This window comes from Drosophila virilis, chromosome X (assembly GCF_030788295.1).
Source record: "Drosophila virilis strain 15010-1051.87 chromosome X, Dvir_AGI_RSII-ME, whole genome shotgun sequence".
In the NCBI taxonomy this organism is placed as follows: domain Eukaryota; kingdom Metazoa; phylum Arthropoda; class Insecta; order Diptera; family Drosophilidae; genus Drosophila; species Drosophila virilis.
In genome coordinates, this window is record NC_091543.1 from 6,114,458 (window position 1) to 6,142,453 (window position 27,996).

Consider the following 27,996-nt stretch of genomic DNA (forward strand, 5'->3'; position numbering starts at 1 on the left):
ATTATTATTTTCTCTCGCTTTCTCTCCCGTTTATATTTCATCTCATACACATATCTCATACTACACTTTATATAATTCTCCCTTTCTCACTCTCTTCACCAGCCCCTGTCTATTACGGGCTCTCTCTCTCTCTCTCTCTCTCTCGCTCTGTGTATATATCATTTTCTTTAAAGTCCTGCTCTATCTCTACCATATGCACACCATCCTTCGATATCGCAGTTTCTTTCTCTCTCTCTCTCTCTCTCTCTCTCTCATCCTTATTCTAACTGTATAGATCGTAAGTCCCTTTGACTGTATTATGCTCTCGCGCATTTATTCTAGCATAAGCCGTTCTCTTTATTATATTCTACTCTCAATTATATTCCCTTACTGTGACATGATCACGCATTTTATTGTGCGCTCTCTCTCTCTTTCTCTCTCTCTCTCTCTCTCTCTCTCTCTCTCTCTCTCTATCTTCTTTTCTTGTCAGAGACTATTTATTATAAGTCCCCCTCTATTGCTATCTCTCTCACTCTCTCTATGCTATGCTTGTTTTCATCTTATCATCTCTCTCTCTTTCTATCTTTGTAATGTATTTTTCTCTCTATTATATTTATTTACTCTCTGCTCTCTGTCTCTCTCCCTATCCTACTCTTGTTAGTCTTAACTTGTCAGAGACTGTATTATAATCTCCTCTCTATTGCTTCTCTCTCTCTCTCTCTTTCTCTCTGCTATTCTTGTTATCATCTTATCATCTCTCTCTCGCACTTTCTCGGTAATGTATTTTCCTCTTTATTATATTATCTTACTACGATATGATCTCGCTTTTTATTGTGAACTCTCTCTCTCTCTCTCTCTTTCTTCCTCTCTATCCTACTCTTGTTAGTCTTTACATTTCAGAGACTGTCTATTATAATCCCATGTCTATTATATTTCCATATATTTTTTGCCTACTGTTGCGCTGTCCCTCTCAGTCTCTCTCTGTCTCTGTATGCTATTCTTGTTTTTAACTTATCATCTCTCGCTCTCTTTCTTTTTCTCTTTCTCTCTCTGTAATGTATTTCTATTACACTCCCTTCCTATTATATCATCTTGCCTTATATTGTGCTCTCTCTCTCTCTCTGTCCTAATCTTGTCGGTACTCTCTCTCCCTCTCTTTCTCTATCCTACCCTCAATCCTTGTTTATTGCACTTTCCCTCTCTCTCACTTTTCTCTTAATCTGTATTGTTTAAGCTCTCTTTATCATTCTCTCCCGTCTTCTCCCTCTCACTCTCTCTCTTCTTTGCTTCCTTCGTAAGCTCTCCCGTCTGCTAAATTTCCCACATTTCTTCTTTTCGGATAACAAACAAAAATATTTCTATCTCTATCCGTCCAGCTTCTGTTCCAATTGTCTTTTTCGACAGCTGTTGAAACACAAACATGAAATTCATCAGGTGCCAAAGTGGCGACTGCTCGACTAGGCGATACCCTGTAACTTATTGAAAATACAAATATCTAAATCTATGATTTCTGATAGGTTAAGCAGCATTTGACTGATTGTATCATTTCTATATATAGATCATGCTGGGAATTTGTGGGATCAGAAAATATGTAATTTCTCGAGCGTAAAGGATAGACAAGAGGCCTTATCAGAGGCCCCTTGCGGTTCATATCTTACAATACCCAAGCACGAGAAAAGAAATTATAATATGTTCAAGAGGTAAATAGAACTTGGTTAATTCCCGAAGTGGAGCTCGACGAGCCGCAAGTTGTTTCAAGAGATTCAGTTGTCTCCGAGCTGTGCCCGATGTCAAGAGTCTGTCCAACACAAAACTCGTGCTCTACTTAAACAACTGCGATCTGAGTCTAAAGTAAACAAAAAAAAAAAAAAATTATTTATTCTATTTTTTTTCTTTCAAGTATTATAATAGAAAAGTTGATTGATCTTTCATTTAAGAGCGTGCGTCTAAAAGTGTCTAAGAAAAAGTAAAAAAAAAAAAACTTGTTCTGATTTTCAATATTTTCCAAGGGTCCTTTCGGTATATTTCGGTCTATCTGCAAATTCGTTTCACTTTGTTTACGATAATAATTGCCCAAAAACTCTCACAGATAATCATATCAACTGCAATTAGGGCACAGCTCCTTGTTAATGGACTTTTTTTTTTTTTTTGTCGAGTAAACGAAAGAAGGCAACTACTCGAATACCCTTACAAAAGTTTGAGCATTAATTTGGATATTCTTTTTTCTTTGTGCATAGCTTCAACTCTTTAAATATATTCCAATATTTAGAGAGTCAGGCACATTTGCATTAGATTATACTTTAAGGGTATTCAATTGTCGCATATTCTTTGCTGATATTTTCCCAAGCTCGGCTGTGTTCGGCTCACGTCTGCCCAAGAACGCATTTGAGAGAGAATCGTTGATCGAGACACACCGCCAGCTCGGCCCATATTAGGCACAAATTTTGGATGTCCTAAGCACGTAGAGTCCAGATACCTGGCCGAGACTAGTCTCCGACAGTTACTTGAATAACCAAAGCGTGTGTATAATATTCGGAGTATGTGAGCTTAACTATTTGCAATAGAAAGTCGCATAGAAAACTATTCGAAATTTAGAGTCAAACCGATTCAAAGTGTGCCCCTATATCATAATATATTTAAAGCCAATGATCAATGCACATACAAGTAGAGGCCAGCAAGAAAAGATAGTACTTCAGCTGGTACGTGCTCGCATAGGTAAACCCGCCATCTGAGTTTTTCCACGCTCGCAGATTGCGCACGTTGAGAGCTGACGCTTTCTCCAGCAGGCGAAAGAGCTGATCAGCCAAGAAAAAGAACTGCGCATGGATTTAGTCGGAAACCGTCTGTCACACACGCCCGAAGACCTCTGGCTTTACGGAGCCCAGTTTCCAGTTCGTAACTTCTTGAGAAAGTGAGTCGAAATCAATTTCGGAGCAAGGAAAGAGTTTAAAAACCGAATATGTTCATCAGAACGCGAGTTAAATACTATTTAAAAGTGAATTTCGTACAGGGACTTATCCTATGTGACATATGTTCCATGTGAACTCGGCTGCCAGTGCAAATATCTTGCCGAAACTTCGTACAGCTGCTTTTTATAGCTACAGCTGGCATATATATCGAGCCCAATCGAATCGGATTATTGGAACCCACTCGAATCGGATTAACATAATATAAGAAAGTTTTTAAAGCAAACAAAAGAGAAATCTTTTCAAATATTGAAAACCTAAAATATAACAAGAGGTTCTAGTCGGGAGCTTCCGTTTAGGGGAAACCCTGAACCCTCTTCTTCCAACATCAAATGCATATATATATTCTATTTTAGAAGCTATATGTCAAGTTTGGTGACTCTTCTGATTTACCAAAATTCCCCAAAAAACAGGATATCGACATCGATTTTTATCGATTGCTTGGAAACGGAGTAAGTTATCGATTATCGATCTGCGCAGGCACTAGGAGCACCTACACCTAAAATTTCAAGTCTCTAGCTCTTATAGGTTCTGAGATCCTTGAGTTTATACATACGGACAGACGGACGGATGGACAGACGGTCGGACGGACATGGCTAGATCGACTCGACTATTGATGCTGATCAAGAATATATATACTTGATGGGGTGGCAGTTGCTTCCTTCTGCCTGTTACATACATTTGGATTTCGCACAAATACAATATACCCTTATACCCATTTTTAATGAGTTCCGCGTATAAAAAACATTAGAAACGGGAAAGTAAAACTTTAAAGCCCGTGTGGGGTAAATATCTTGGAAAACAGAATATTTTGCCATACAAGAACACAGTTTTTGACCCATTCTTCCTAGAGATCTATATAATATAGTAGTGCGATCTTGTTAAGATTTGGCTCATATGTAAGCAGCTTAGTTTAGAGAGTAATTGTCGGATTTGGTCAAGATAGATTGATAAATGAAAAACTTTTTCATACAAGAGCCCACTTTTCGACCAATATGGTTCCTATGACAGTTATATAATATCGTGATCCAATGTTAAGAAGATGTTGCGTATATATGAGAAACTTATTGTAACTTCCAAATGCCGGATTTAATCAAGATAAAAAAGTTTTCTGTAGAAGAAGCGAGTGTTCCTATAGCAGCTGTATGATATAGTGCTCCGATTCGGAACTATGCAAAGTTTCAAGGCAATAGCTTTAAGACTGGAAGACAAGTTCACATAGAAACAGACAGACGTCGGACAGTCGGACTTGGCTTTATCAAGTCGGCTCTAGATGCTGATCTCATATATATATATATATAGCTTATAGACTACGAGCTATCTTCTTCTATGCTTTATCTAATACAATGCAAGGGTATAAAAAGGTTCATCCACTTTTTTTTTTAGGTGCTTTTATCAGCTGACCCAAAAGCGAGCAACTAAGTATATAATATGCCAGATTAATCCAGTTTTATCATTGAGAAAACTCAAATTGTCAATTGTTTTGTTTTCTTCTTCAGCGGCGTTTCAGATAAAGCCCACTTTTTACTCAATTCAACAGTTTTGCCATTTGTGGTTTATGAAGCAATAAAACGAAGGTTCTTTGTATCTTGAGAAGTTCGTAGATACTCGCTTTGAGGTCTTGTGCTCTTTTCTAATTATATCATATGAAGATATTTTATCAAATTTGTTTTCGTTTTAATTTTTTTTTTCTTTTGTTTTTTATCTCTCTTTGATAATTGTTCTGATTCCTGCAATCAATTTTTTTTTTAAAGTATTTAGTTCAATTTCCTGGCCAAGGCACAAAACCGTAAAACAAACAAAAAAAAAGTCAATTCGAATTAAAAATTTTGTTGAAAATGGGATTTCGCAGCGCTTTCTAAGTTTTTAGAATATTTTTTGAGTGTTGAGCAAGTGGCCAAATGGTTTTTAGCTTCTCTTGCCTGGCGAGAGAAGCGAACAGATAGTCGTAAAATTAATCATAGAGTTTTATGTTCAACAAGACTTATCTTGAAACACGTTGATAGCGTTGCTTGGCAGTCATATTTCACTTTTGATTTCCCTCAGCTGACAGACGTCGCGCCTCGCCCGCCCGTTACCGAAGCCAATTGTGAAAACTCCCTCGACATGGCATCCAATCTGAAGGCTCTGCTTGCCATGCTCCTTGTCTTTGTCGGCTGCTGCAGCAACGTCTACTTTCTGGAGCTGATCATCAAAATAGATCCCGGCGCGGGCAATCTGATCACATTCCTGCAGTTCCTCTTCATTGCGCTGGAGGGTCTCATCTTCACCTCCAAGTTCTTTACGGTGCGTCCGAAGATCGCGCTCAAGGATTACGTCAAGCTGGTGGTGCTCTTCTTTGGCGCGAATGTGTGCAACAATTATGCGTTCAACTTCAACATACCCATGCCCCTGCACATGATCTTCCGCAGCGGCTCGCTGATGGCCAACATGATCATGGGCATCATATTGCTCAAGAAGCGCTACAATTTGAGGCAATACAGCTCCGTGGCCATGATCACGGCGGGCATTGTGCTGTGCACTCTGGTCTCCAGTGGCGATGTCAAGGACAATACGCATCATTCGCTCAAGGTGGAGACCTCATTTTCGGACGTCTTCTGGTGGAGTGTGGGCATCGCTCTGCTCTCCGTCGCCCTGCTAGTCACGGCATACATGGGCATCTACCAGGAGGTTATCTTCAAGCGGCACGGCAAACATCCCAGGGAGGCGCTCTTCTTTACGCACATGCTGCCCCTGCCCGGATTCCTAATCATGGCCAGCAACATAGCCCAACACTGGAAGATAGCTGTTGCCTCCGAGACGGTGGCTGTGCCCATGCCAGGCATCAGCTGGTCCCTGGCCTTTCCGCTGATGCTCTTCTATCTGCTGTGCAATGTGGTCACCCAGTACATCTGCATCAGCTCGGTTTATGTGCTGACCACGGAGTGCGCCTCGCTCACTGTCACTTTGGTGGTCACGCTGCGCAAGTTCGTCTCGCTGCTCTTCTCCATCGTCTACTTTCGCAATCCGTTTACGCTCAGCCACTGGCTGGGCACCGTTCTGGTCTTCTTTGGCACCATACTCTTTGCGGATGTGCTCAATCAGCTGCTGGAGACGTACAGGTTGCGCCTGGAGAAGCGCTTCGAGGCGGCGCCAAAGACCATTGAATACAGTCGCATTTGAGGCTTAAGCTAATATATACATACATACATATATATAAATTATTCTCTTTATATATTTATATGTACCTGTGTTCCATGTACCTGTGGACGGACACGCATTTTATAAAGCATTCATTTAGGATAAGTAAACAAATTGTTTTTTTTTTTTTAATGGGACTCACTCAGCAAATAGTATGTGTATGTGTATGTGTGTATGTGTGTCTGTGTATGTGTTTGTATATATATATATATGAGTTAATACTTATGGGAAATCGGAAAAAATCGTGTTATCAGTTCACACATTCGCACAAAAATGTTAACATGTAAAATTTAAATGCTCAGATAGGCACAGAGAACAGAGAACAAAACGAGTGGCAAAAAAAAAAAAAAATTAAATAAAATATATATCAGATATATATATATATAAAAGAGGGGATATTATATAGCATATCTAAATAGGTATAAAATACACGATTCGTTTGACAGTTGGACATGAATATAGCTGGAATTATAACAGCCGCAAAAACGGTTGGCAAATTTAAGTACAACAATCCTATTGCTCATCCTTGTCCTTGGCACCGTGCTTCAGAATGCGTGTGAATTCCAGATAATCAAATAGGCCATTCTTGATGGGCGCCTCACGGTACATCTCATCCACCTGGCCGGAGAAGAAAAACGTTAAGAAATGCAGCTAATTCCCAATTGCAAGCAAGCACTCACATCTTCATCTGTGAAACGATCGCCCATTGTGGTGAGCAGCTCGCGCAGCCTGTCCTCCGGCAGCACGCCCATGTTCTCCTCATCGAAACAGCCAAACGCATTCTTGATAACATCCTCCGGATCGGTGCCCTGCAGCCGTTCACCGAAGAGCGTCAGAAACATGGTGAAATTGATGGGGCCCGGCGCCTCATTCATCATCCCATCCAAATAATCATCGGTGGGATTTTTGCCCAGCGACGCGAGCATATCATGCAGATCCTCCTTCTCCACGAATCCATCCCGATTCTGATCGATCATATTGAAGGCCTCCTTGAACTCGGCAATCTGTGCCTGATCGAACATGGCGAACACATTGGAGGTGGCGCGCTGGGCGCGTTTCTTTGTGGTGGCGCGACGTCCGGCGGTTTTGCGGGAAGACATCTTCGAGCTGGCTGTGTGTGTGTGTGTGTGAGTGTGTATTCGATATTGGTGATGTGTGTGTGTGTGTGTGTGCGGTTCGGTTTTCTAAAGCCAGAGCATGGAAAATGTAATAGGAATTAGTTGCAATCGAATAAGTCTATATATAGCCAGGGTATTGCTGCAGCGGCAAGTTCAGCGCAAGCTGCAAACTGTGTCAACATAAAAATAAAAAATAAATACAAATTCAATAAGCAGCAACTGCACCCGACTGCGCGATACCCTGTGCAAGAGTCAATGTGGCCTCACAGAAGTAGCTTAAAATAGCTTAGCTTGAAATAATGTTAAAATTGAGCTAGAGTTATTTAAAAAAAAAAAAAAAAAAAAAACATTAAATATTCATGCAAGTAATCTTACTATTAATTAATAATAGACAACAGTTAAGTGCCAACTAATATACCCTGCTACACTTTGTGAGCAGAGTATAAAAACAGACACCGCACACACACACACACACTCACAAGTAGCCGCGGCAGCGGAATATATGTATGTGTGTGTGAGTCATGCAGCCAAAATGGCAAAAATGACAACGTCAACGACTGACTCCATATCTGTATGTGTGCGTGTGTGTGTGTGTGTGTGTGTTTATCAATGCGGTTTCGTTAAATTTCAATGAATAACAAAAAAAAGCACACACACTCACAGACACAAATACAAGCACAGCCTCGCTTAATTGAAAGCCCATAAAAGGAATGAAAACAGCAGCCGAAAAGCGCGACTTTTGTGTACGTGTGTGTCATCCCCACACACACACACTCACACACACACAGAGGCAGTTGTGTGCAGCTGCTTAAAATAAGCCACAGCCGCGCCCCATTTGTTGCCCCCAAATGCGCTGCTATCACGAATTCCACGTAAATCACTTACAAAGCGTTCAACAGTGCTCTGCTGCTTGTTTTCTTTTATAGGGCCGCGACGCTGACTCATACACACACAGACGCAGCACAAGCAGAGCGCTGGGCAGCGCAGCAACTGAACGATCGCCGCAATATTAGCTTTGTATTCTTGTTGATTGTATTCATTTTGTATTTGGCTCAATTAATTGCACTTATACTTACAGCTGCCGTTAGGTACGTTTGGTTTTTAATACTTTTAATTAAACTGTTGCCGCTGCAGCTAATTTCTTGTGTTGTATGATGTTTGCACAGATGACAAATGCTGTTTGTATCGATATGGACGATAGCTTTTATATTCGATACGATAAATGCACTTCCAGCCGACAGGCAGCTCTGTGCAGTGTGACCGTATTTTTAGTTCTTGGTATTTTAACATAACAGCTGTGATGTTAAATTAAGGCAAAGTAAGCGTTCGGACCATAAAGAAGTATCAAATTTGTTTGATTTTGCATTAATTATTACAAGCAATGCAGTCTAAGTCTCTTAAATTGTTATAGAATGTATTTCTGCTACTACTCAAAATGGCACATAGCCTTGGCCAGCAATGTTAACACTATACATATGTTAATGCACTGCAATATTTGCAACGCCTCTGTAAAAATACTTTGGACAACTTACTACGTAGCTAAATGAACATTTATTGAACAAAACAACTTAATATTCAACTTGACCCACAAAGCACTTGTTGCCAACTCGCCGTAACGCACTGCCAACTCGCAAAACAGCTGCGCAGCTTGGGCACACTTTTAAAAGTTAGCTTCGTTTATAGTGTGACCAGCTGTCAGTTAGTGATTTTATGCCAAAAATATCAATGCTGTCATATTTGGCGCATATTTTCGCACACAGCTCAGCCACACTGTCGACAGTGGCTGAAATTCGAAGCGCAGCAAATACACACGGCGACGCAAGAAGGGCCAAAATAAACAGCAACAGCAACAGGGGCAGTCGACAAAACGGATTTATTAAATGCACATGCATATTTATTTATAAACTTGTTAGCCACAGAAACGTGTTATAAATGCGCCACAGTCGCGTCTTCGCTTTGCCTCGTCCGTTCTAGTGCCAAGTGCAATTATCGAGCGCAGCCGCTGCCGCCTCCTTCGTTTGTTGTCGTCTTCGTTGTTGTTGTTGTTTTTGTTGGTGTTTGTGTGTTTTTTTTTGTTGTTGTTGTTGTTGTTTTGGGTGCTAATATTTTGTGTGCTTGTGGAAATTCTATTCAATTCTGTTGCGGAAATTAAGTCGTGTATCTCTGTCTGTGTCGCTGTCTCGACGTGTGCGTGTGTGTGTGTGTGTGTGTGTGTTGGTCTGTGCCCGTGTGTGTGAAAGAAAAAGGTGAAACAAAAAAGGCGCAGTTGCGGCTGCCGCCGCCGCAGCCACAGAGCAGCGCAGCGGCCCCAAAGCGCTGAACAGCGAAGCATTCGTATGCAAGATTTGTCGCTGTCGTCATTATTATTGAGCGTCGACGTCGCCGCGCTGCGTCCGGTTTAAATTCAATCAAGCGGCAAGCGAAATAAAGCACACGCAACAACAACAAATAAACGGAAAAACCGAAAAAAAAAAAAAAAAAAAAAAAAAAGTAAAATACTGAAATAAAGCCATTGCCAACGGCCGCATTGCTGTTGTTTTTGTTCTACGCATTATTGCCTTTGAACGAAGCTTTAAGAGCCTAACTACCTCGCCCCCGCAAATGCGCCGCTAGCTTAACGAAGCTTGCGATCGTGACGTGAACCACTCGTGAGTGCATTCAACTCACGCACGCACAACTCACGCATGCTGCTGGCCACGCCGAGAACAACAGCAACAGCAACAACAAGCAGCCAAAATGATGCAGCAGGCGCAGCGTCTATTGTGAATCTGCCTGCAAAACATAACGAAACTCTTGTTAAGCTCAAACCGACCGCGTCGCCGCCAATCGCAATGCTTGCTAACGTGCCGTCAACATCGAGCGCTGTCGCTGCCTCTGCCTCTGCCACTGCCTCTGCCGCTGCCGCTGTTGCCAGCAACGTGACAGCGGACGCTTGTGATGAGCGCACACGGCTTTTGGGCAGCACACCGACGCCGCCGCTGGCAGCATCGCCGCCGACAACGTTGGCGCTGCCTCTGCCGCTGGTCCATGCAGCGACGCATCCGTCCCGCAGCAGCAACAACAACAACAATCACAGCGGCGCCAACAATAACAACGACAACGATCTGGAGGCCAGCAACAATAATTACAACAACAACGAGAACAATCGCAGCGACGTGGACGATCTGTCCGAGGAAACGGCCACAACGGCTGGCGCGGCCGACTCCAGCGATCAAAGTGATAAATTCAACCGCCCGCCCACCAATCAGAAAAAGCCCAAGCTCAGCAAGCTGGGCACCAAAAGCGTTGGACTCAAACGGTACGTAGGCTCAAAAGCTTTTCTCCAAACAGCTATCAATCTCTCTCATCTCTCTCTCTCTCTCTCTCTCTTTCGCTATGTGTCCTGTGCGCTTGCAGCGTATCGTTTGGCTCTTCCAAAGGCTCCATGGTGGAGACTTTAGTATTTGAGACGCCAACGCCGCTCTCTGAGCATGTGGAGCCCAACTTTGGCTTCGATGCGGCCGACGCTGCCGGCGCTGCTGCTGGTCAGCCGCCGCAAGCAATAACAGCAGCAGCGACGCATTTACCGCTAGTCAGCAGCAACAGCACTTACGGTGACTATGCGAAACTGAATATGGACGACAGCGGCATCGAGGTGCAGGAAGAGTGAGTATTCCATAGAAGAAAGCAACAATAAAAGACAAAGAGAAGATTTTAGCACTAAGCATGTAATTAGTGCAAGCGTATTGGAATTAGAGATTGGCGGTTTCGTTAAGTGCAATCAGTGTGCGTGACGTCACAGTTTTTGGTTTACTTATGCAAGCAAATGCGTCATTCACGATGGGAACCAAAATTTAACGACACTATAAAACAATTAAGCGATAAGTGTGAGAGATATGAAAGAGAAGGGCGGGCAACTCACAGTTTTGATCAGCATTCAAATTAACAGGATTTTATATCTATGTTATGCGGCAGCGAACGTGATGCCACAGCTTGAAGTTTATTTATGTAAGCAATGCGAGCTACCTCATGGGAACCAAGACTTAACGAAAAATGAAAAGCAAGCAAAAAAAAAAAGTGAGGGTATTGCAAGAGAGGAGCAGCTAAAAGTTTTAACGAGCAGCAGTGCTTGTTGAGCACGAAAACTTAACGAAACAGGCAAGCAGAAAAAAGTGTTGATCACATTTTTAGTGCCCGTTTCGTTAAAAGGGCGTAGATGTGACGTCACAAGCGATTGATTATCAAAGCAGGCGCACAAATTTAACGAAACTGGAAAATATAATCGAATAAATTTTACATAATTTCACTAATTTGTTATGATGAAAGCCAAAAAAAGAAACAAACGTTTTTTCTGCAATTCGTGCAGAGCCTGAATTTGACTCACGCGCCCATCTCTAGCGCGCAGCAGCTCCAAGTTAATGAACCCTTTTTTTACACTCTGCTTTGCACACAAGTACCGAGTTCTTGTTTTTGTATGTGCCCTGAATTAGGCCTACTTTTATCGCTCATTAAAACAAAAGCCAAAAAAAAAAAAATAAAGCACAAAAGCGCATCAGAATAATGAGTTTTTAGTGTTTTGTGTTTTTTGTATTTATTTTGGCAGCTTTCACTTGATATTTGAGGCGAATTCATAACTAAGCCGCCGGCTGAGCTGGCATTAAGCCTAAATCAGACACGCCCCCTTTCAGCCCAAATAGCATGCAATGAACTCTGTGGCTGCCTCTCAACACAGCAAACACAAACAACCCCGCGCCAAAAGATAAACCCTAAACTTTTTAATCGATAATTACGCTGGAGTTAAAACACACACACAGACACACACACACACACAAACTTCATTTTACGATAAGATACACGCACACAAACAGTTTAATACAGGATGCTCTGTTTACCAACTCCAGTTGCTCTTCCTCTTCCGCTGTCTCGCTCTCTCACTCTCTTCTCTGCCGGCCTGCCGCTCTGACCCATTCCATTTTGCATGCCACCACCAACAACTCCAATTGGAGTTTTTGTAACTGTTTCTATCTGCGCCGGCGCTGCAGTTGCGCGTTCTCAGCAGCAACAGCAGCAGCAGCAACTGCCGCTGCAAAGCTTTGAATACCGTTAAACTGCGCTGCCGTCGTCAGTGCTTACATAATGGCGCGCTGCGTGTATGTGTGTGTGTGTGTGCATTTTAAGGCATGATGTAGGTCAACTTCATTTGGTGGTTGTTGACCCACATCTTTTTGGGCCTGCTTAGGTGCCTCCGTGTCTATGTCTGTGTGTGTGTGTGTGCGTGGGCGTTGCTCATTAAATGCGCCACTCCCACACAGCACCTTCATAACCAAGCCCTGCCTTAAGCTGCCCATCGATAAGCCGCCCACGCACTTTTGTTTACGTTTTGTTCTATTGCTTTCGGTCAGCTCTGCGTGTGGCCACATCGATAACATGTGCAATTGCCGATAACACGCAGTTTGGCGTTGCCAGAGCTGTCAAGCTCTCACACACTTTTGACCTTTCCCATATGCGTGTGCGTGTGTGCGTGTGTGCTTGTGTTTCCGTGTGAGCTTTAATTCGCTGGTTGGTCGCTCGCTTCAAGCGCCGCGTGATGTCATCGAGTGCCACTTGCTGTATGGAATATTCTTTCGTTCACAATATACGAACAAAACAGTTAGCTAATTTCGTAAGCACAGTTATCTTCGATGTGCCGAAGATGAAATACACTTGCTGACATAGCGCACGTACAGTGGCCGCTCGCTAAAGACGACGAACTTTCTTAGAAAAAAAATATTTATATACATATATGTATGTATTTTATTTAAATTCAGTTTACAACAAAAAATAATTGAATATTACTCCATGGTGTAGGGCATGTGACATATTCGTTAATAAACATATTATGCCCAATGCAAGGGTATGCAACTTGAGAAGAATACGAATAGGCAACAGCATTTGCTGTTATTATTGATTATGTCTATGCGATGAGATGAGTTGGGTTGGGTTGGGTTTGTGGTGTGGTGAGGTGAGGTGAGGTGAGGCTGTGGCATTCACAGTTGGCCCGCACCGAGACCCAGATACCGAACCGAGCCCGGACCCGGACCTCGATCGGGCAGCAATTCGTTGGTAATTTTCAAGTGAATGTCTTGAAATTCGAGCACCTTGCGCTTGTGTGTGTGTGTGTGTGTGTGTGCCCATATTAATCTACATACGAGATATCTACTGTGAAAGTACGTGTGCGTGTGTGTGTGTGTGTGAGCTGTCAGTCAGTCGATTGATTTTCCGGTGCCCCACACACTTGACAAGCATGTCAGCAGGAAGAAGAAGCAACAGCACCAGCAAAAAGTCAGCCATTGTCACATTTTGTATATGTAATGCTAACGGTAATTGTGCCGCTGGTCAGTCGCGCAGTCAGTCAGCCCTATTACCTACATACACACACACACACACACACGCACGCATACACAGAGACGCGCGCGCATTCTGTACGTGCGCTCTGAATAGTTTGCGGCGGCGGCAATCGACAACAATAGACAAACAGCGTCCCCAATTGTCAGCATCAGCGGCCGTTGCCGCCCGCCCGCCTGCCCGCTTGCCTGCCCGCCTGCCTGACTGCCAAACGGCGCCGTGTGGCAACCCTGTTTATTAACTGTCAAGCACAGTTGCCCTGCCAAAAGCAACAAAATAGAATATGGAAAACAAAAAACAAAACAGACGCGCGCTGCTGCTCCCGTTTCAATTTTTGTTGTTGTCTGTGTGTGCCTCTCCCCCCCCCCCCTACTCTACCCCTATTACTCATTCTTCACACACAGCTCGAGCGATTTCCATTTATCAGTCAGCTTCCCCAATGGCTCTCGAGATTACCTTTTTATATAGTTACGTGTTTATGTTTCTTATGTTATTATTTTTATTTTTGTTCGCGCTGTGTATAACAGCAACAGCAACAGTAGCAGGAGAGAGAGAGAGCGCGCGCGAGAGCTGGAATGAGAGAGCGCGAGCGTGCGCTCTTTGGTTGGGGCCGCTCTCTCACATTACTTTGCATTTTTGTGAGTGCGCAAAAAAAAAGTGATGTCATGTTTGTTGGTTTAACAGCGTTGCCAGATGTGGCGCGCTGCCGCATTATTGTTTGTTTGTTTGTTTTCATTATTACAATATGCGTTGTTACCATTGTTGTTGTTCATCTTATTGCGCATCTGCGACAACAGCAACAACAACACCAGACAATCCAAACACGGCGCATTAAAATGGCAATTGGCGCAGTTCGACAGTTTTTTTTTTTTCCTTTCATTTTTGTTGTAACAGCTGCCAAATATCCGAAATTGCCGCCTTTTCTGTTTGTTTTCATTGTGGTCAAAGATTTCGGTGCGCATTTCCCATTCAGCTTTTTTCTCTCTCTTTCTTTGCTTGTTTATGTTTTCTGCGTAGCAACAAAAATGAAAGAAAGTGATTCTACAAAAAAAAAAAAACATTCAGCCACCTTTTACGATCAGTGAAATTAGGTTTATTTGAAAAGAAACATGTCTTTACAAAATTTAAATTGAAAAAAATTTGCTCATTTTCATTTTCGTACACCATTGGGTACGAGTTTTGTATATTTACTTAAGTATTTATCAAGTTCAAATTTTTGAAGTCAACAAGATAAAATTCTTTATTCAATTTGCCATTTTTTTGGCAATATTAAATAAGGATCATAATAAGGCTATTTAAATATTTACAAATTCATGTATTTGCTGCATAGCGCTAAAATACTTAAGCACTTGTCAATATAGTTAATTTATTTTAAACATTCAATTTTTCCTCTTAAAATTAGTTGCTTTTTTGGATTTAATTCATTATGTTTTTTTTTTTTAAATATGTTTCAAAAATACATCGCAGTTAATTTCCAGAACCAAAAAAAAAAAACTTGTCAGGTGGCAACCTCAACGTGTGAACTTCACTGTTGGAGAGCGCGCGCTCGCTCTCTTTTGCCACTGCGGCTCAGCAGCAACAACAACAACAACAGCAGCAGCAGCAGCAGAGCAGAGGCAGCGGCGCGCGCGCTCCTGCAAACATTTTGTACGTGTATATATATGTGTGTGTGTGTGTGTGTGCGTATTGTATCTTTTACTTTTTAGCAGCAAGCTTGCAAGTTTAGCTAGGCAAACGCAACGACAACGCCAAACAGCCAACAACAAACGAGAATAACGTGCGGGGCGCTCGTCCGCTCACTGCTTGGAATTGCCGTCTTCTTCTTCTTTACTACGCCGTTGTTGTTATTAAATTTGTTTTTTTTTTTTTGTTCGTGTTCCGTGTTGGTGAGTTGTTGTTGGTGTTTTTTTTTTTTTTTTTGTTTTTCGAACAACCCCAGCAGCCCAGCGCAAACACTCGCGAGAGTCGTGCAAAGGGCAGAGACAACAACAGTTCGGACGGACTTGACGGTGGTCGCAAATGTAAAACGCGCGTAGAATCGCAAAAGAGGAAGCAGAACGCTGAAAGCACACAGCAGAAGAAGCAGCATTGCTAGCAGCAGCTGCCGAAAGTCAAATTGTCAAGTGCGTGAATTAGTTGTTAACAAATTAAATGCCAACCAAATACCAAGTGACAGTAACAAAATACAATAACAACAACAACAACAACAATTGCAAAAGTCAATCGTGCGTGCCAAAGAGGGACACATAAACACACACACACACACGCACACATACACTAACACACCGCAGCAGTCAGTGCAAGTGGTTGGTGTATTGGTTAGTGGGTGTTTGAGAGAGCATGAGAAGGAGAGTGACAGAGCGCGGGGCAGTTTGCACTCACTATACCCACCGCAGCAGTGTTGGTAAATGCATGCTTCTATAAATGCCAAAAAAGAAAAGAAAAAAAAAACAATGGCAAATAATATAGTAAAGCAACAAAAGTAGGCAAATTAAACAATGTGAAAGTAATTTGTGCCATTGTTGTGTATTGTGATTCGCCACACACACACACACACACACTCTCATAAACACACTGTTACGCTTTGCCAGTTGCTGTTGTTTCTGTTGTCCATGGTGGGATGCGCGCAGTGAGTTCATCGCAAAAAATAATACACACTAGCAGCCCCTCATACCCCTACATACCCCGCACTCTGTCACAGGCCTCGTTTACCCGCCAACACCACTTCGCCACCCCATTTGCCACTCCCCACGCGCGCGCTCTCTCACTCTCTAGCACCAGTTCGCTCTCGCTCTCTTCCTCGCTCTCTCTGTCTAGCTCTGTTAATGCTCTGCGAACGCAATTAAAATACACTGCCTGACTAGCGAAGGCATGTGTGTGTGTGTCTGTGTGTGTGTATATTGCCTTCAACAGTGTGTGTTAAAATATAGTGCCTTGTTTGTACATAAATTAGACATAGCTTTAAGTTTAGACGCTGTTCGTGCCCGCTGCGCCGTTGTTTTTTCTATATATACATATATATATATATGTATATAGGTATGCATATGTATAAACATATGTATATTTGTTTGTGCGCATTTAATATAAATTCTATAATATGGCCATGTGATCGCATTTGTGTTTTAAAAAATTCTTATTGAAAATAAAATGCCGACAGCAGCCGCTGCCGCTGCCGCAGCAGCAGCAGCAGCAGCAGCAGCAGCAGGTACGCGCGCCGCAATGCAGCGCTGCTTTTATTGCATGCGATATGAACAAAAACAAAATGCAAGCCTTTTTTCCAATTGGCATGCAAATAAATTGCTGTTTGTTGTTTTTGTTGCTGCTTGACGTCAAGTGCAAAAATGTTCAATTAACATTTCGTTCAACTGTTAATTTCATTTGCTGTTTTTTTTTTTTTTTTAACGTAACGCGCGGGTGGGGCTCAGTCACTGACACAAATCCACATGCACACACACGCACATATGCATGCGTGCGTACATACAGATGTATGTCTATGTGTGTATGTGGGTCTGTAATTTGTTAAATTAATTTACGCTGCTCTCATTGCCGCCAGCCTGCGTGCGTGCGTGTGCGTATGCATGTGCGTATGCATGTGTGTGTGTGTGTGTGTGTGCTGTGTGACGTCGTCTAAAAACTAATTGAAAGCTCGTTGGGCTGCGCTGCGCTGCCTTGCCGCCTTGCCGCCAAACTTGATGCGCTCATCGCCTGTAAAGAACTCAAAGCAGCAGCAACAACAACATGAGCCAGTCTGGTCTGGAATGAGGCGAAGAGCGCTCAAGTTCGCCGCTGCATTTATGTACTTTCCAACACCTTGCACAACTGCTTTTGCGCTTCGCACTCGCTCGCACTCCCACGCCTGAGGCCTGTTTTCGTTTAAATCGAGCAACAAGTATTTAGTTTTAGTTTCGTTCATTTTTGTTGTGTTTCAATTTATTTGAACACACTTCAAAGGAAGTTTATGATGAGACCCCACTTGCCCCCCCTCTCTCTCTCTCTCTCTCGCCCTCTCTCTCGCACTCGCCCAACCAGCTGGCACTTGAAAAATGAGCAGCAACAAGAAACATTTGAAAAACTTGTTTTTCTGTGCTTGTAACTCTGCTTGTTCTTGTTACAGTTGTTACTGTACTTGTTGTTGTTGTTGTTGTTGTCGCATTCGCATATCAATTTCGGCACATGACGTAAGCTTCACATGCTCAATGAGCCGACGACAACAACAACAACAACAACATTAGTGACTGAATTTATGAAGTGTATTTGAAAAGTAAACAGATAAAACAACTTGGCGTCGGCTGACGAAATCATTTTAAAGTCAATTCGTTTCGATTTCCATTCGATTTGTTACACCTTTGCCAGTCGACGCTTCATAAATACCCTGTAATCAAAAAAAAAAAATAAAGAATGTCGAATTGAAAGCCAGAAGAAAGCTTCCACCTTATATATACTCGATCTGTCTATGCATATATAGATATGCATTTATATTTCTATCACAGCTTGACGTAATTCTTTAAGGCTGCCAAATTGACGCCCTAATACCCTGTATTTTCTATATATAGAGAAAAAAAAAATTCTATAGAAAGATGTGAAAGTTTCGAGTAGTTCAAATCGTAGAATTTATTTTCATATTGAGAAACTCTGATAAAAATTCATGTATTCCTCTTGCATTCTTCCATGCCTAGGTATATATGTATTCAGACTGACCTTACGAATCGTTTTGATGGGTTTCTTTAATACTCCGTTATCGAAAAAAAAAAATAACAAAAAACAAAAATAGATTCATATTTTCATAATATAAGCAAGGTCTTTGATCTTTGGTTCTGTACGTCAAGTGATTCGACTTGTCATTGTATATAATGATGCCTAGCTTTCATACATAAGGAAAAAGAAAAAGCAAAAATAGACATAATATTAACTTTCATCATGAGAAATACCTATCAGAATTTCTATAATATTACGCCTTGTTGTTGTCTTGTTATTATTTTCCAATCCCTTAAGTTTATATATATATATATTTAGGATCCCAGTCAGAGATTATTCAATATTCATCGATAACTTCGGGGAATATCAAGATAAAGTCTTGATTCTTGGCATGCAAATGTTTTAGCACATAATACAACTGATCCGAAAGTTTTGTAATGAACAATAAAGAAATACACAAGTTACCTGAGGTAAATGAGTGAGATTCACAAGAGAGAGCTGTTTACAGGGTAGCAGCCAGTCGTGCATGCGCATCTGGTTCTTAACTTGTCTTGAACAACCTCCGGCTTTTGTATTAGCTGATCAAAAGAACAATAACAAAAAATGACTGGCAAAATGGCCCAAAACTGTCCGACAATAAACTGGGTTGGGGGAAGGGGCAAGGGGCAAGGGGAGGCAGCAGCGGCACATAAAGAAGTCTGAAAAAGCGTAGATCGTAGATCACAATATACAAACAAGCTACGAGAGCATTAAATAGAGCTAAGAATATTGTTTTGCGGCTCGTTTCAGTTTCCAGGAAACAAAGAAATAAACGAAACGCACGGACAAAAAGTCAAATACAAAAGCAAAGGCCAAAAATAGACTGAAAAACTTGGAAAAGTAACAAAGAAGTTAACAAAAAAAAAAAAAAAAAAATGAAAGAAACCAAATTATTCTCTTTTTCATCAACTCTTTTCATGCTTTACGTGTGCTTCGGCTAACAGTTTTTGCGGGCAGAACTTCTTTTTTTTTTGTTCATCTTCTTTAAGTTCTTCTTCTTTCTCGCCAGCCATTTGACTGCTTTGCGACTAGAACTAGTTGGGAATTATGGCGCTGTGCATGTGCCGTGTTTGTCGTTTCCACATGAGAAACTCATCTGATTTCCATAATCGACTTCTTTCTACTTTGAATGTTTTGCTTTGAACATGATGCAATTAAATTTTGCATACGACTCCGCTTATTAGCCAAGTTATGAGTCACAGCTTGGCCTGTGTTTTGGCCTCAGCTGCACACCTTTGTAAAGTTTTCACCAATCGCCTTGGCTCTCGAATGAGGTCACAAATCAATTAGTTTAGTGCAGGGCTCGCTTTGGGTGGCCAACTCGAAAGGGAAGTGTTGAAAAACGATTTAATGGGTTCGTTACAAGAGCAAATATTTATCTATTTTTAAGTAGAGAAAATAATAATTATAGCTAACTTAACAAACGGGAGTCGTTCAGCTGCGCGTGACCGACTAGATGAGATTTACTACGAGATGAACTAGAATATAGGCGAACTAGAATATACAGACTAGAAGATATCTTCTTCCAGTCGTAAACTGGAAGATACCGTATAGAAGATAGACTGGAAGATATCGACTAGAAGATAGACTGGAAGATAAAAGATAGAAGATAGACGGTAAGATATCTACTAGCATATATTTACCAGAAGATAGAGTAGAAGATACTTAATGGGAAGACTATATTACAGGATAAACTGGAAGATAGACTAGAAGGGAGACTGGAAGGAAGACTAGAAGATACTATGTAGGAGATATCTGGAGGATACTAAATAGAAGATAGACTGGAAAATACCAACTAGGATATATCTAATAGATGATAGATTGGAAGATAGACTGGAAATTAGACTGGAAGATAGACTGGAAGATATCTACTGAAGATAGACAGCAAAGGAGACTAGAAGATACTTACTAGAAGATATCTACTAGATGGTAGACTGGAAGATAGACTGGAAGATATCTACTAGAAGATACACATAAATATGGGATAATATGTTCCCAAGTAACTTCGCTGTTTACATTCCGATCTTAATCAAATTTGCAGTGCTTAAATATGAGATTACAAAGTGTGTAAATTACCAAGACGCAAGGCTTAATCTTCTTTTAATTGTTGGTTATTTGAGGAGAAGCTTACCAAAAGTGAAATACTTAACGTGAATTTCACATTTGTCAAGAAAACGCAACAAACATTGAAAATGCGATCAGTTATTTTCTTATGTCGATTGTAACGTCAGAATATTGTGATACCTGTGCTCGTTTAGCTTGTAAATAAAAAATTGTGTGCAATATATATTTTAATTGTGTTATATCTGAAACAAACGTGTACAAGAGCTAAGCTGTCGCAAATTCAAGCTTCGCTGAGATACTTTGAAGGGAAAAGCTTTTCAAAAGACCAAAATCAGAGCTTGTTTATATAAAGTGGGTCAAGCGGTTCGTTCTTGTCGAGTAAGTTGCTTTTAAAGAGCTCGTGGCAAACCTTAGAGGTACCTTGTAACTTTTAGCTTGTACCTTATACCCCTCACATTGTACCTTCACCCTGTATCCCTTATCCATTTATCTTCTCCCTTTATCCTTGATCCTCTTCCTTATTCCCCTTACCTTATTCCGTGTACCTTATATCATGTGCTTGTACTTTGTACCTTAAACCCTTTACCTTGTACCTTATGCTGTGTACTTTTTACCTTATACCCTTTACCTCATCCCTTTACCTTATCCCATTATCTTATACACTTTTCCCTTTACCTTTAAATCTGCGCTGTATACTTTTTACCTTATTTCTTGTACCTTATAACCCGTTACCTTGTTCCTTCTACCCGTTATCTTACGCTTACGCCTCATATTATTTGCCATTTAAGCGGCGAACAATTGGCACATAAAATGCGCCTAAAATTCGCAATAAGTTCAAGCACAAGCTTGGCAAACGGTAAAACGCAACGAGCGCTAGTTTGCTTATAATTCTCAACTGGTTTAAGCTCAACCCTAAAGAGAAGCTTTTGCAATTATTTGTTTTGTTTTTTTTTTCTTTTCAATTTGGAATGTTTTCAATGTGTCTACTTCTATGCCATTTGAGCATCGCTGTTGAACACATTTCGTGCTTGTAATTCGCAACTGGTTTTAGCGCAGGCTTGCCTTAATTAGTGCACAGAGTTGGTTAACCTTGTTGCTGGCATATGTTGTTTTTTCACGTTCGAGTTGCAGCGAGACATGGAAATTCTCAAGGGACACAAGCAACACTTCCCGGACGGGGATGTGGCAAAGTCCAGACTCCAGAGTTGGGCAACGTCAAAAAAACTGCCTCTCTCTCTTTCTCTCTCTCTTGTTATATAATGAATGCGACATTGCGTGTGGCACGCGCTGAGATCCAAAGCAACTCGTTGCGTTGCGGAGCTGGTCGAGATTAGTGCGGTCCGGTCTTGCCATGTTAACAATTTCCATATCTGAACGAAATTCAATTGAAGCTATATGAAAAAAAAAAAACAAAAACCAAATAATATATATAATTGAAAAGTTCAACAAGCTCGAACACAATTGGCAAATGACTTAATTTAATTGACATTGAATTTAATTGTAAGGCCAGCGAGAGTGTGTCGCGATTTCTTCTTGCGAAAACAATTTCAATTTGCAATCCGAGCTAAATAATTTTCCATTATTCTATTGCAGATCGGAGCGTTCGATAGTGCGCGTTTCCATTTACCAAAGCAGTCAACCGCAACAGATTTGTCCACCAGCCGAATATACATTAACGAGTTTTTCAGATAATTTAGATAATACGTTTAGTAGCTACAATTGTAACATAGACTATACGCAAATGGCGACGGCAACGATGCAGCCAGCCGGCGGCCTGGGCCCAGCCTATGACAGACAGCAGAGGTGAGTTGCCAAAACCAATTAAAACAAGCCCAAACAACAATAAGTTCATGTATAACCTCACTTTAATGCAACGTTTTACAGCACTGACTCCGGCTGGGATAATCCGTTTCGTCCCGGCGGCGATCTGTCCAGAGAGGCTGATGAAATTGTTAGCATGATACGTGGTAAGTCGCAGCCTGCTCTACTCTGTGCTCGCTCTCACTCTCATTCTCTCATGCTCTCTCTTTATTTTGGAATAGGTGGCAAGCCCATCACGCCCACAGAGGATCGTACAATAGGCAATGGCAACGCACAGCATGGCGATGATAACTGTAATGGCGCAAGCACTGCAATAGGCGAGACAGTTACCAAAACAAATGTAAGCCTCACGCCGCACACGAAATACCCTAACAGGCTTTAATAGTGCAGTCGAAACTCTTCGCTTTAGTGAGCGGCTATGTTTGAGGCCATGTGTCCGTTAGTCGAGTTTTCACTGTAGTTCGTGCTGTTAGCAAGAATATGAAGCTCGTTTAAGCTAGAGTTTAAGATATCTTCGAGTCTATGTCAAGACATGGCAGACAGTTCCAAGAGATTTCCGACTTTAATCTCTATCGAGAGCTAAAGTTCAGAGACGTTATCAAATCATTCTTTTATTCACATACAAGATAATATATATTTCAAGTTATACAATAGAGACACAGTTTCTGAATGATATATATCCTCATAGGTCTTCCATAAGGTCATAACAAATCTCTCGGCTCTGTAGTACCTTAGAACGCCAGAGTCTCGTAGATGTTTCCAGCTATTCTATGCTAATGCACAAAACTAGCCTAAAAGCGAGCAGATTGAAATTCTTAAAAGCCACTTTCGCTTTTCAGTTGCAAAGAAAATAATACTCATACGAGCTTAAAGTCAAGTGTGTGACAATTGTGAAGCAGAAAGAGTTCCTTTCACCAATTAGTTGGCGCATGTTTTAGAAGAGATAAGAAAATCATATTAAATGGACATATTTCCGGAATAGCTTCTTGTTGTTACGCAGTACTACAGTTTATTGAAGTGCACTCGTTAAAGTAATATACTCGCTGGCGCTTGATCGTTATTCGTTGAAGCTCGCAGGAGTTCAAGTGCACTCGTTCAAGTCTTCTTGCTGAAAATCGCTCGCTCGAGTTACATGCTCGCCACAATTTGCACTCGTTGCAAGGCTCTTGCCGGACGACAATCGCTGAAATTTACTCGTTCAAGCAAGCTCGCCACAATTTGTACTTTTTCCACAGTTAAATATTCCTTACGATTCGGCTCTTGCCGAAACGCACTCGGTGAAATGTACTCGTTGAAATATACTGGTCACAATTTGTACTCGTTAGACAGTTAAATATTCTCTACAATTGGACTCGTTACAATTAGCTTGCCGAGATGCACTCGCTGAAATGTACTCGTTATAAGTAGTTGCTGCAAAATGTGAATTCTAATCTGGGTAATTCTTCCAATTCTGTTGCAGCTCTCGCAGAATCAAGCGACAGCACAAAATGGTACAAATTCCCACGGCAGCAAGGTGGCCAGCTCGACAGGAGCAGGAGGTGGCGGCGGTGGTGCAGCAGCGGTAACAGCAGCTGGCAAAGCGGAGAGCAATAATGGCGTCACTTCTCTGGCTCAAGTCTCAAAGCAAGTGGTGCCTGGACCAACTTCGGCTAGTCACGTGGTTATCGACGAGAAGAAGAACAAGAAAAAGGGCTGCTGTGTGGTGCAATAATCAACGAGAGCGAGAAGCGACAACAACAACAGCGAGAGAAACACACACACATACACACCGACACAGACAACCACACATGCAAACAACTAGAGGCAGAACACAGACGAGACGGACGAAACGCCGAGCAGAAGCGAGAGAGCAGAAAGAGCGAGAAGCCCAGCACAATGCATGGGCGTCGGGGCTAGGGTTAGCGATGGGGCGTATCATATTTAATGTTAATGTTAAATGCTAATTTTTTGAAGGGGGGAAAGCAAAACCGAAGCTGTTGATATTTAAATGCTGCTGCATTCAAACGCTTGCTTTTACAATACAAAACAAACAGCAAAAGAGAACAGAAGCAAATGCAATAACACAAAACAGTAAACTAAACGAACACACACACGAAAACAAAATGAGACGCAAGCTCTCTGAACAGAACGGAACGAAACAGAACAGAACCAAGAACAGAATATGTAAACAGTAACAGTGAACAGTTACAATTACGACCAACAGCGGCAGCTAACAGTGCGCGCCTAACAGCGGCTGTTAACAGCTAACAGCTGTTGCTATCGCTGTCTCACTCATTAACTCAATGCAGTGCGCTATAGCTGTCGCTGTCTAACCCACGTGCAGTTGCAGCTTAACTTTAAAACTATGATATATATATATAGAATGGATATGCATGCGCGTATACAACGTATATATATATATATATATATTTATATATTTGTTAGTCTGGATATATATATATGTATATTTATGAAAAGCTGATGCTACAAAAATGAACAGAACAGCCGTTGTTTATTATGATGCTGTTTGTATAATTATATATATATATATATATATATATATATATATTTTCCTTATTTTCTTTTTTTTTTTTGTGTAATGTGACTCGACTTTATATACATACATACATATAATATACATATATATATATTTTTTTTCGTATTCGTAAAATTAGTGCAGCTTTTTAAAGGGTATTTAAAAAGTCGATAAAGAAAATGAACAGAAACAGTTTTGCCTGCATGCATAAATGAGAAAAGAACAGGAAAAAAAAAGAAAAGAACAAAAAAAAAACAAAAAACAAAAAAACAAAATGTATTTATTTTTTATTTATATGACGATGAAAGTAATGAAATTAAACTAAATGTTAATACCTTAAACAAATTATACAACAAAACAAATTATACAAAAAACAAATATACAAAATACACGCATATATACACACACACACACACACACACACACACGCACACGCACTTGAAAGCAAAGAGCGCGTAAATAAAAAGCTTGCAATATTTCAAGAGCCCAGTTGGACTCTCACGCATGAATTACGCACCGGATTCAGCATGCTTTCAACTATTAGAGTGGAGTCAATACTTTTGTTCATGGATTTGCCTAAAGCTTTCTTTGGTTGCATCTTTTGACATGCAAACGTAAAGCTCATGTAAAGTCTGCTGCAATTGTAAGCGACTTTTCATGTGGGTTTTTTTTTTGCGTGAAAACACACACACACACACACACACACTCATGTGTGCACATATGCATGCTTGTGTGCGTGCGTGTGAGAGCTTCGATTTATATATATGTATGTATTCTTATTTGTTCTTCGTTTACCGCAAACCGAACCCAAATGCATATGTGTGTGTGTATATCACAACCAACCACCCACCCACCCAAACACACACACACACACACACACACACAGACAGACAGCAGCCTAGTGATATTTGTGCGTATGTCGCGGGTTTTTAGTCCAGCTGCAGCAAATAGAAAGAGCTAAACCAAATAGTAAAAGAGAACACCGAAATGGACCGCCACACACACACACACAAACCCTACACACACACACACACACACACAGCGTAAGCATTAATGTGCTGCATTTGGTAAATGTAATAATAATATTAAACACACACAACAAGAGCGTAATACAAATAAAATACAAATTAAAAGAAACTATATGTAATAGCGAGCCCCGAAATATGTGCTAATTCAAATTCAAATAAAATGCAAAAACAACAACAACAAATCAAAAAAAAAAAAAACTAATGCGAAATCAACAGCAAAAAGAGAAGAAATTAAAGAAATATATAAATGCAAATAATGAAATCAATATTTAATATTGTATATTTCCGATTCCAAAAGCAAACAAATGTTAAGTTATTGTATAAATCCTAAATAAAACAAAATAAAAAAAAAAACAAATTGAAAAACAAATGAAAAGTAAACAACAAGAAAATTAACAAAACGTTCAAAAAACGAGAGCTTTTAATCTTTTTCGTAGCGCTCTCTTAAGCGCAAGCAGATACACGCAAAACTTTGGCACACTTCCAGGCGCGCTTAAAAGTGTAACGAACGCGCTCTTAAGAGCGCGCATGCAATTGCTGAGCTCGTAAGAGCTCCTCCGCATAGCGGGCATAAGAAGCTGCAGGACGCGGAACGAAGCTTAAAAGTGTAAGCGAACGCGCTCTTAAGAGCGCGCATGCAATTGCTGAGCGCGTAAGAGCTCTTCCGCATTGCCAGCATAAGAAGCTGCACGAAGAGCTGCAGGACGCGGAATGAAGCTTGAATGTGCAAGCGAACGCGCTCTTAAGAGCGCGCATGCAATTGGTGAGCTCCTCCGCATTGCGAGCATAAGAAGCGGCAGCAGCTGCGACTGCGCAGTAGCCTTTCACCTTTTGCACAATCAATTCAATTAGGCTAACAAATGCACATAATTGCGGCAGGCAACACATAAACATAAATAACATTTATTTAATTAATCTTCAGGCATGGCGCCATTAGCAAATAGTCTAAACGAAGTTTGTATGCCCTAAAAAGTTGACGAAATGTTATCCATATTAGTTAGCGAAGAGAGAGCGCCGGGAAGTGCTCGTCTGTTATGTTAATTAACATATGTGAAATGTTAATAAGCAATTTACCAATATGATATTAACAGAACTTTTTCCCTTCAATCTTTTGAGTGCAAATTTTTATTTTGTTTGTGTATAACGTCAAGTAAAATGTGTTAACATATTGTTTAAAGTAATGAAACATCAATAAGCGAATATGCGCATGTAAATTATGTTAAAGATCTGCGATCCAGTCACAGACAAGATGAGGAGAGCAGTGCTGCCAGCTGCTGCTTAAGATGATAAGCAGTAAAAAAAATCCCAACTGTTTGCGGCTAAGAAAAACACTGGAGACGAAATTCATTTCCCTTAAAGAAAGGGAAATTTGTTTAAGGTATTATATAGAAAAGGGAATTATCATAAGGCACGTCTCAACCACAAAGGGAAATATTCAAAGTTGTAAATTGGGAACTTGCACATGCACTTCGAAAAGTATGCACACCAATACGTATATAAGATCATATGGAAGAAGATGTGGCAAGCTGAATCGAAAAGCTGTGGCATATCTGATGCACATGTGCATAGTACACCGCGGATACCCTGCAAAATGAACAGTATGCTCATTAGAACAAGCGGCCCGTTGTCGAAGTCGTAGATGTTGCCAATTTCCTGATGCTAAAACAAAAAGAAAAAATAATACAAAAAAAAAAAAAAAAAAAAAAAAAAACAGAAACAAAAACCTCTCCGAAACACACACGACTTTCAACTATTCGCATCGAAAATTTATGGCTGACATTTTGTTTTGTGGCTGCGCTTTAATTTATGAACTTAATGCGTTAAGACATTTATAACAATTTATCTGGATTTGCGATTGCCTCTTTTTCTTCAACTTCTTCATTTTGGGATTTTGATGTTCGATTAATTGCCAGAGCAGCTGTCAATCTTTTAATTGCTGCGCCTAAGCAGCAGCCGGAAATATCCCATTATAGTGCCTCATGATAGTAAGCGCACACGCACACACACACACACACGCGAAGCTGGCCGAATGATGTATTACTCATGAGCTGGAAGATAAAGTGTTTCCAATCGATCCAACTAGGTATGTATCTATCTATCTAACTATGTATCTGGCTAGTCGAATGTGTTGCTTTTAATGGCCAAACTTGTTTTGACCATATTCCATGACATGACACAACATACAGTGGCGGCAATAAGTCGCCTGACTAAAGCGGAGCTGCGAAAGT

At 40.9% G+C, this 27,996-nt stretch overlaps 3 protein-coding genes across 10 annotated transcripts; 2 read left to right on the plus strand and 1 right to left on the minus strand.

Moving 5' to 3' along the window:
• The first annotated feature begins 133 nt into the window (after positions 1 to 133).
• On the plus strand, positions 134 to 6,486 carry LOC6637031 (UDP-xylose and UDP-N-acetylglucosamine transporter). 2 transcript variants are annotated; one of them, XM_032433190.2, is made up of 2 exons: positions 134 to 1,830; positions 4,992 to 6,486. In XM_032433190.2, exon 2 carries the CDS (start codon positions 5,052 to 5,054, stop codon positions 6,105 to 6,107), a length of 1,056 nt encoding a protein of 351 aa, XP_032289081.1. In that variant the 5' UTR covers positions 134 to 1,830; positions 4,992 to 5,051; the 3' UTR covers positions 6,108 to 6,486. The 2 variants fall into 2 exon arrangements, with proteins under 2 accessions (XP_032289081.1, XP_070067376.1); XM_070211275.1 differs by lacking the exon at positions 134 to 1,830 and adding an exon at positions 2,785 to 2,890.
• Positions 6,477 to 8,475, minus strand: sqh (Myosin regulatory light chain sqh). Of its 2 annotated transcripts, none has more exons than XM_002056819.4 (3): positions 8,320 to 8,475; positions 6,806 to 7,309; positions 6,477 to 6,743 (listed from the first exon to the last, which is right to left on the minus strand). In XM_002056819.4, exons 2-3 carry the CDS (start codon positions 7,223 to 7,225, stop codon positions 6,639 to 6,641), a joined length of 525 nt encoding a protein of 174 aa, XP_002056855.1. In that variant the 5' UTR covers positions 7,226 to 7,309; positions 8,320 to 8,475; the 3' UTR covers positions 6,477 to 6,638. The 2 variants fall into 2 exon arrangements, with proteins under 2 accessions (XP_002056855.1, XP_070067378.1); XM_070211277.1 differs by having other exon boundaries at positions 6,806 to 7,236; positions 8,320 to 8,458.
• A 538-nt stretch (positions 8,476 to 9,013) lies between these two features.
• On the plus strand, positions 9,014 to 26,030 carry LOC6633663 (non-canonical poly(A) RNA polymerase protein Trf4-1). 6 transcript variants are annotated; one of them, XM_015170083.3, is made up of 6 exons: positions 9,014 to 10,541; positions 10,640 to 10,888; positions 21,998 to 22,207; positions 22,289 to 22,371; positions 22,447 to 22,565; positions 23,685 to 26,030. In XM_015170083.3, the coding sequence occupies exons 1-6, from the start codon at positions 9,928 to 9,930 to the stop codon at positions 23,934 to 23,936; spliced, it is 1,527 nt and encodes a 508-aa protein (XP_015025569.1). In that variant the 5' UTR covers positions 9,014 to 9,927; the 3' UTR covers positions 23,937 to 26,030. The 6 variants fall into 6 exon arrangements, with proteins under 6 accessions (XP_015025569.1, XP_070067375.1, XP_015025570.1 ...); XM_070211274.1 differs by lacking the exons at positions 9,014 to 10,541; positions 10,640 to 10,888 and adding an exon at positions 15,344 to 15,492; XM_015170084.3 differs by lacking the exons at positions 9,014 to 10,541; positions 10,640 to 10,888 and adding an exon at positions 15,559 to 15,729.
• The last annotated feature ends 1,966 nt before the right edge of the window (positions 26,031 to 27,996 follow it).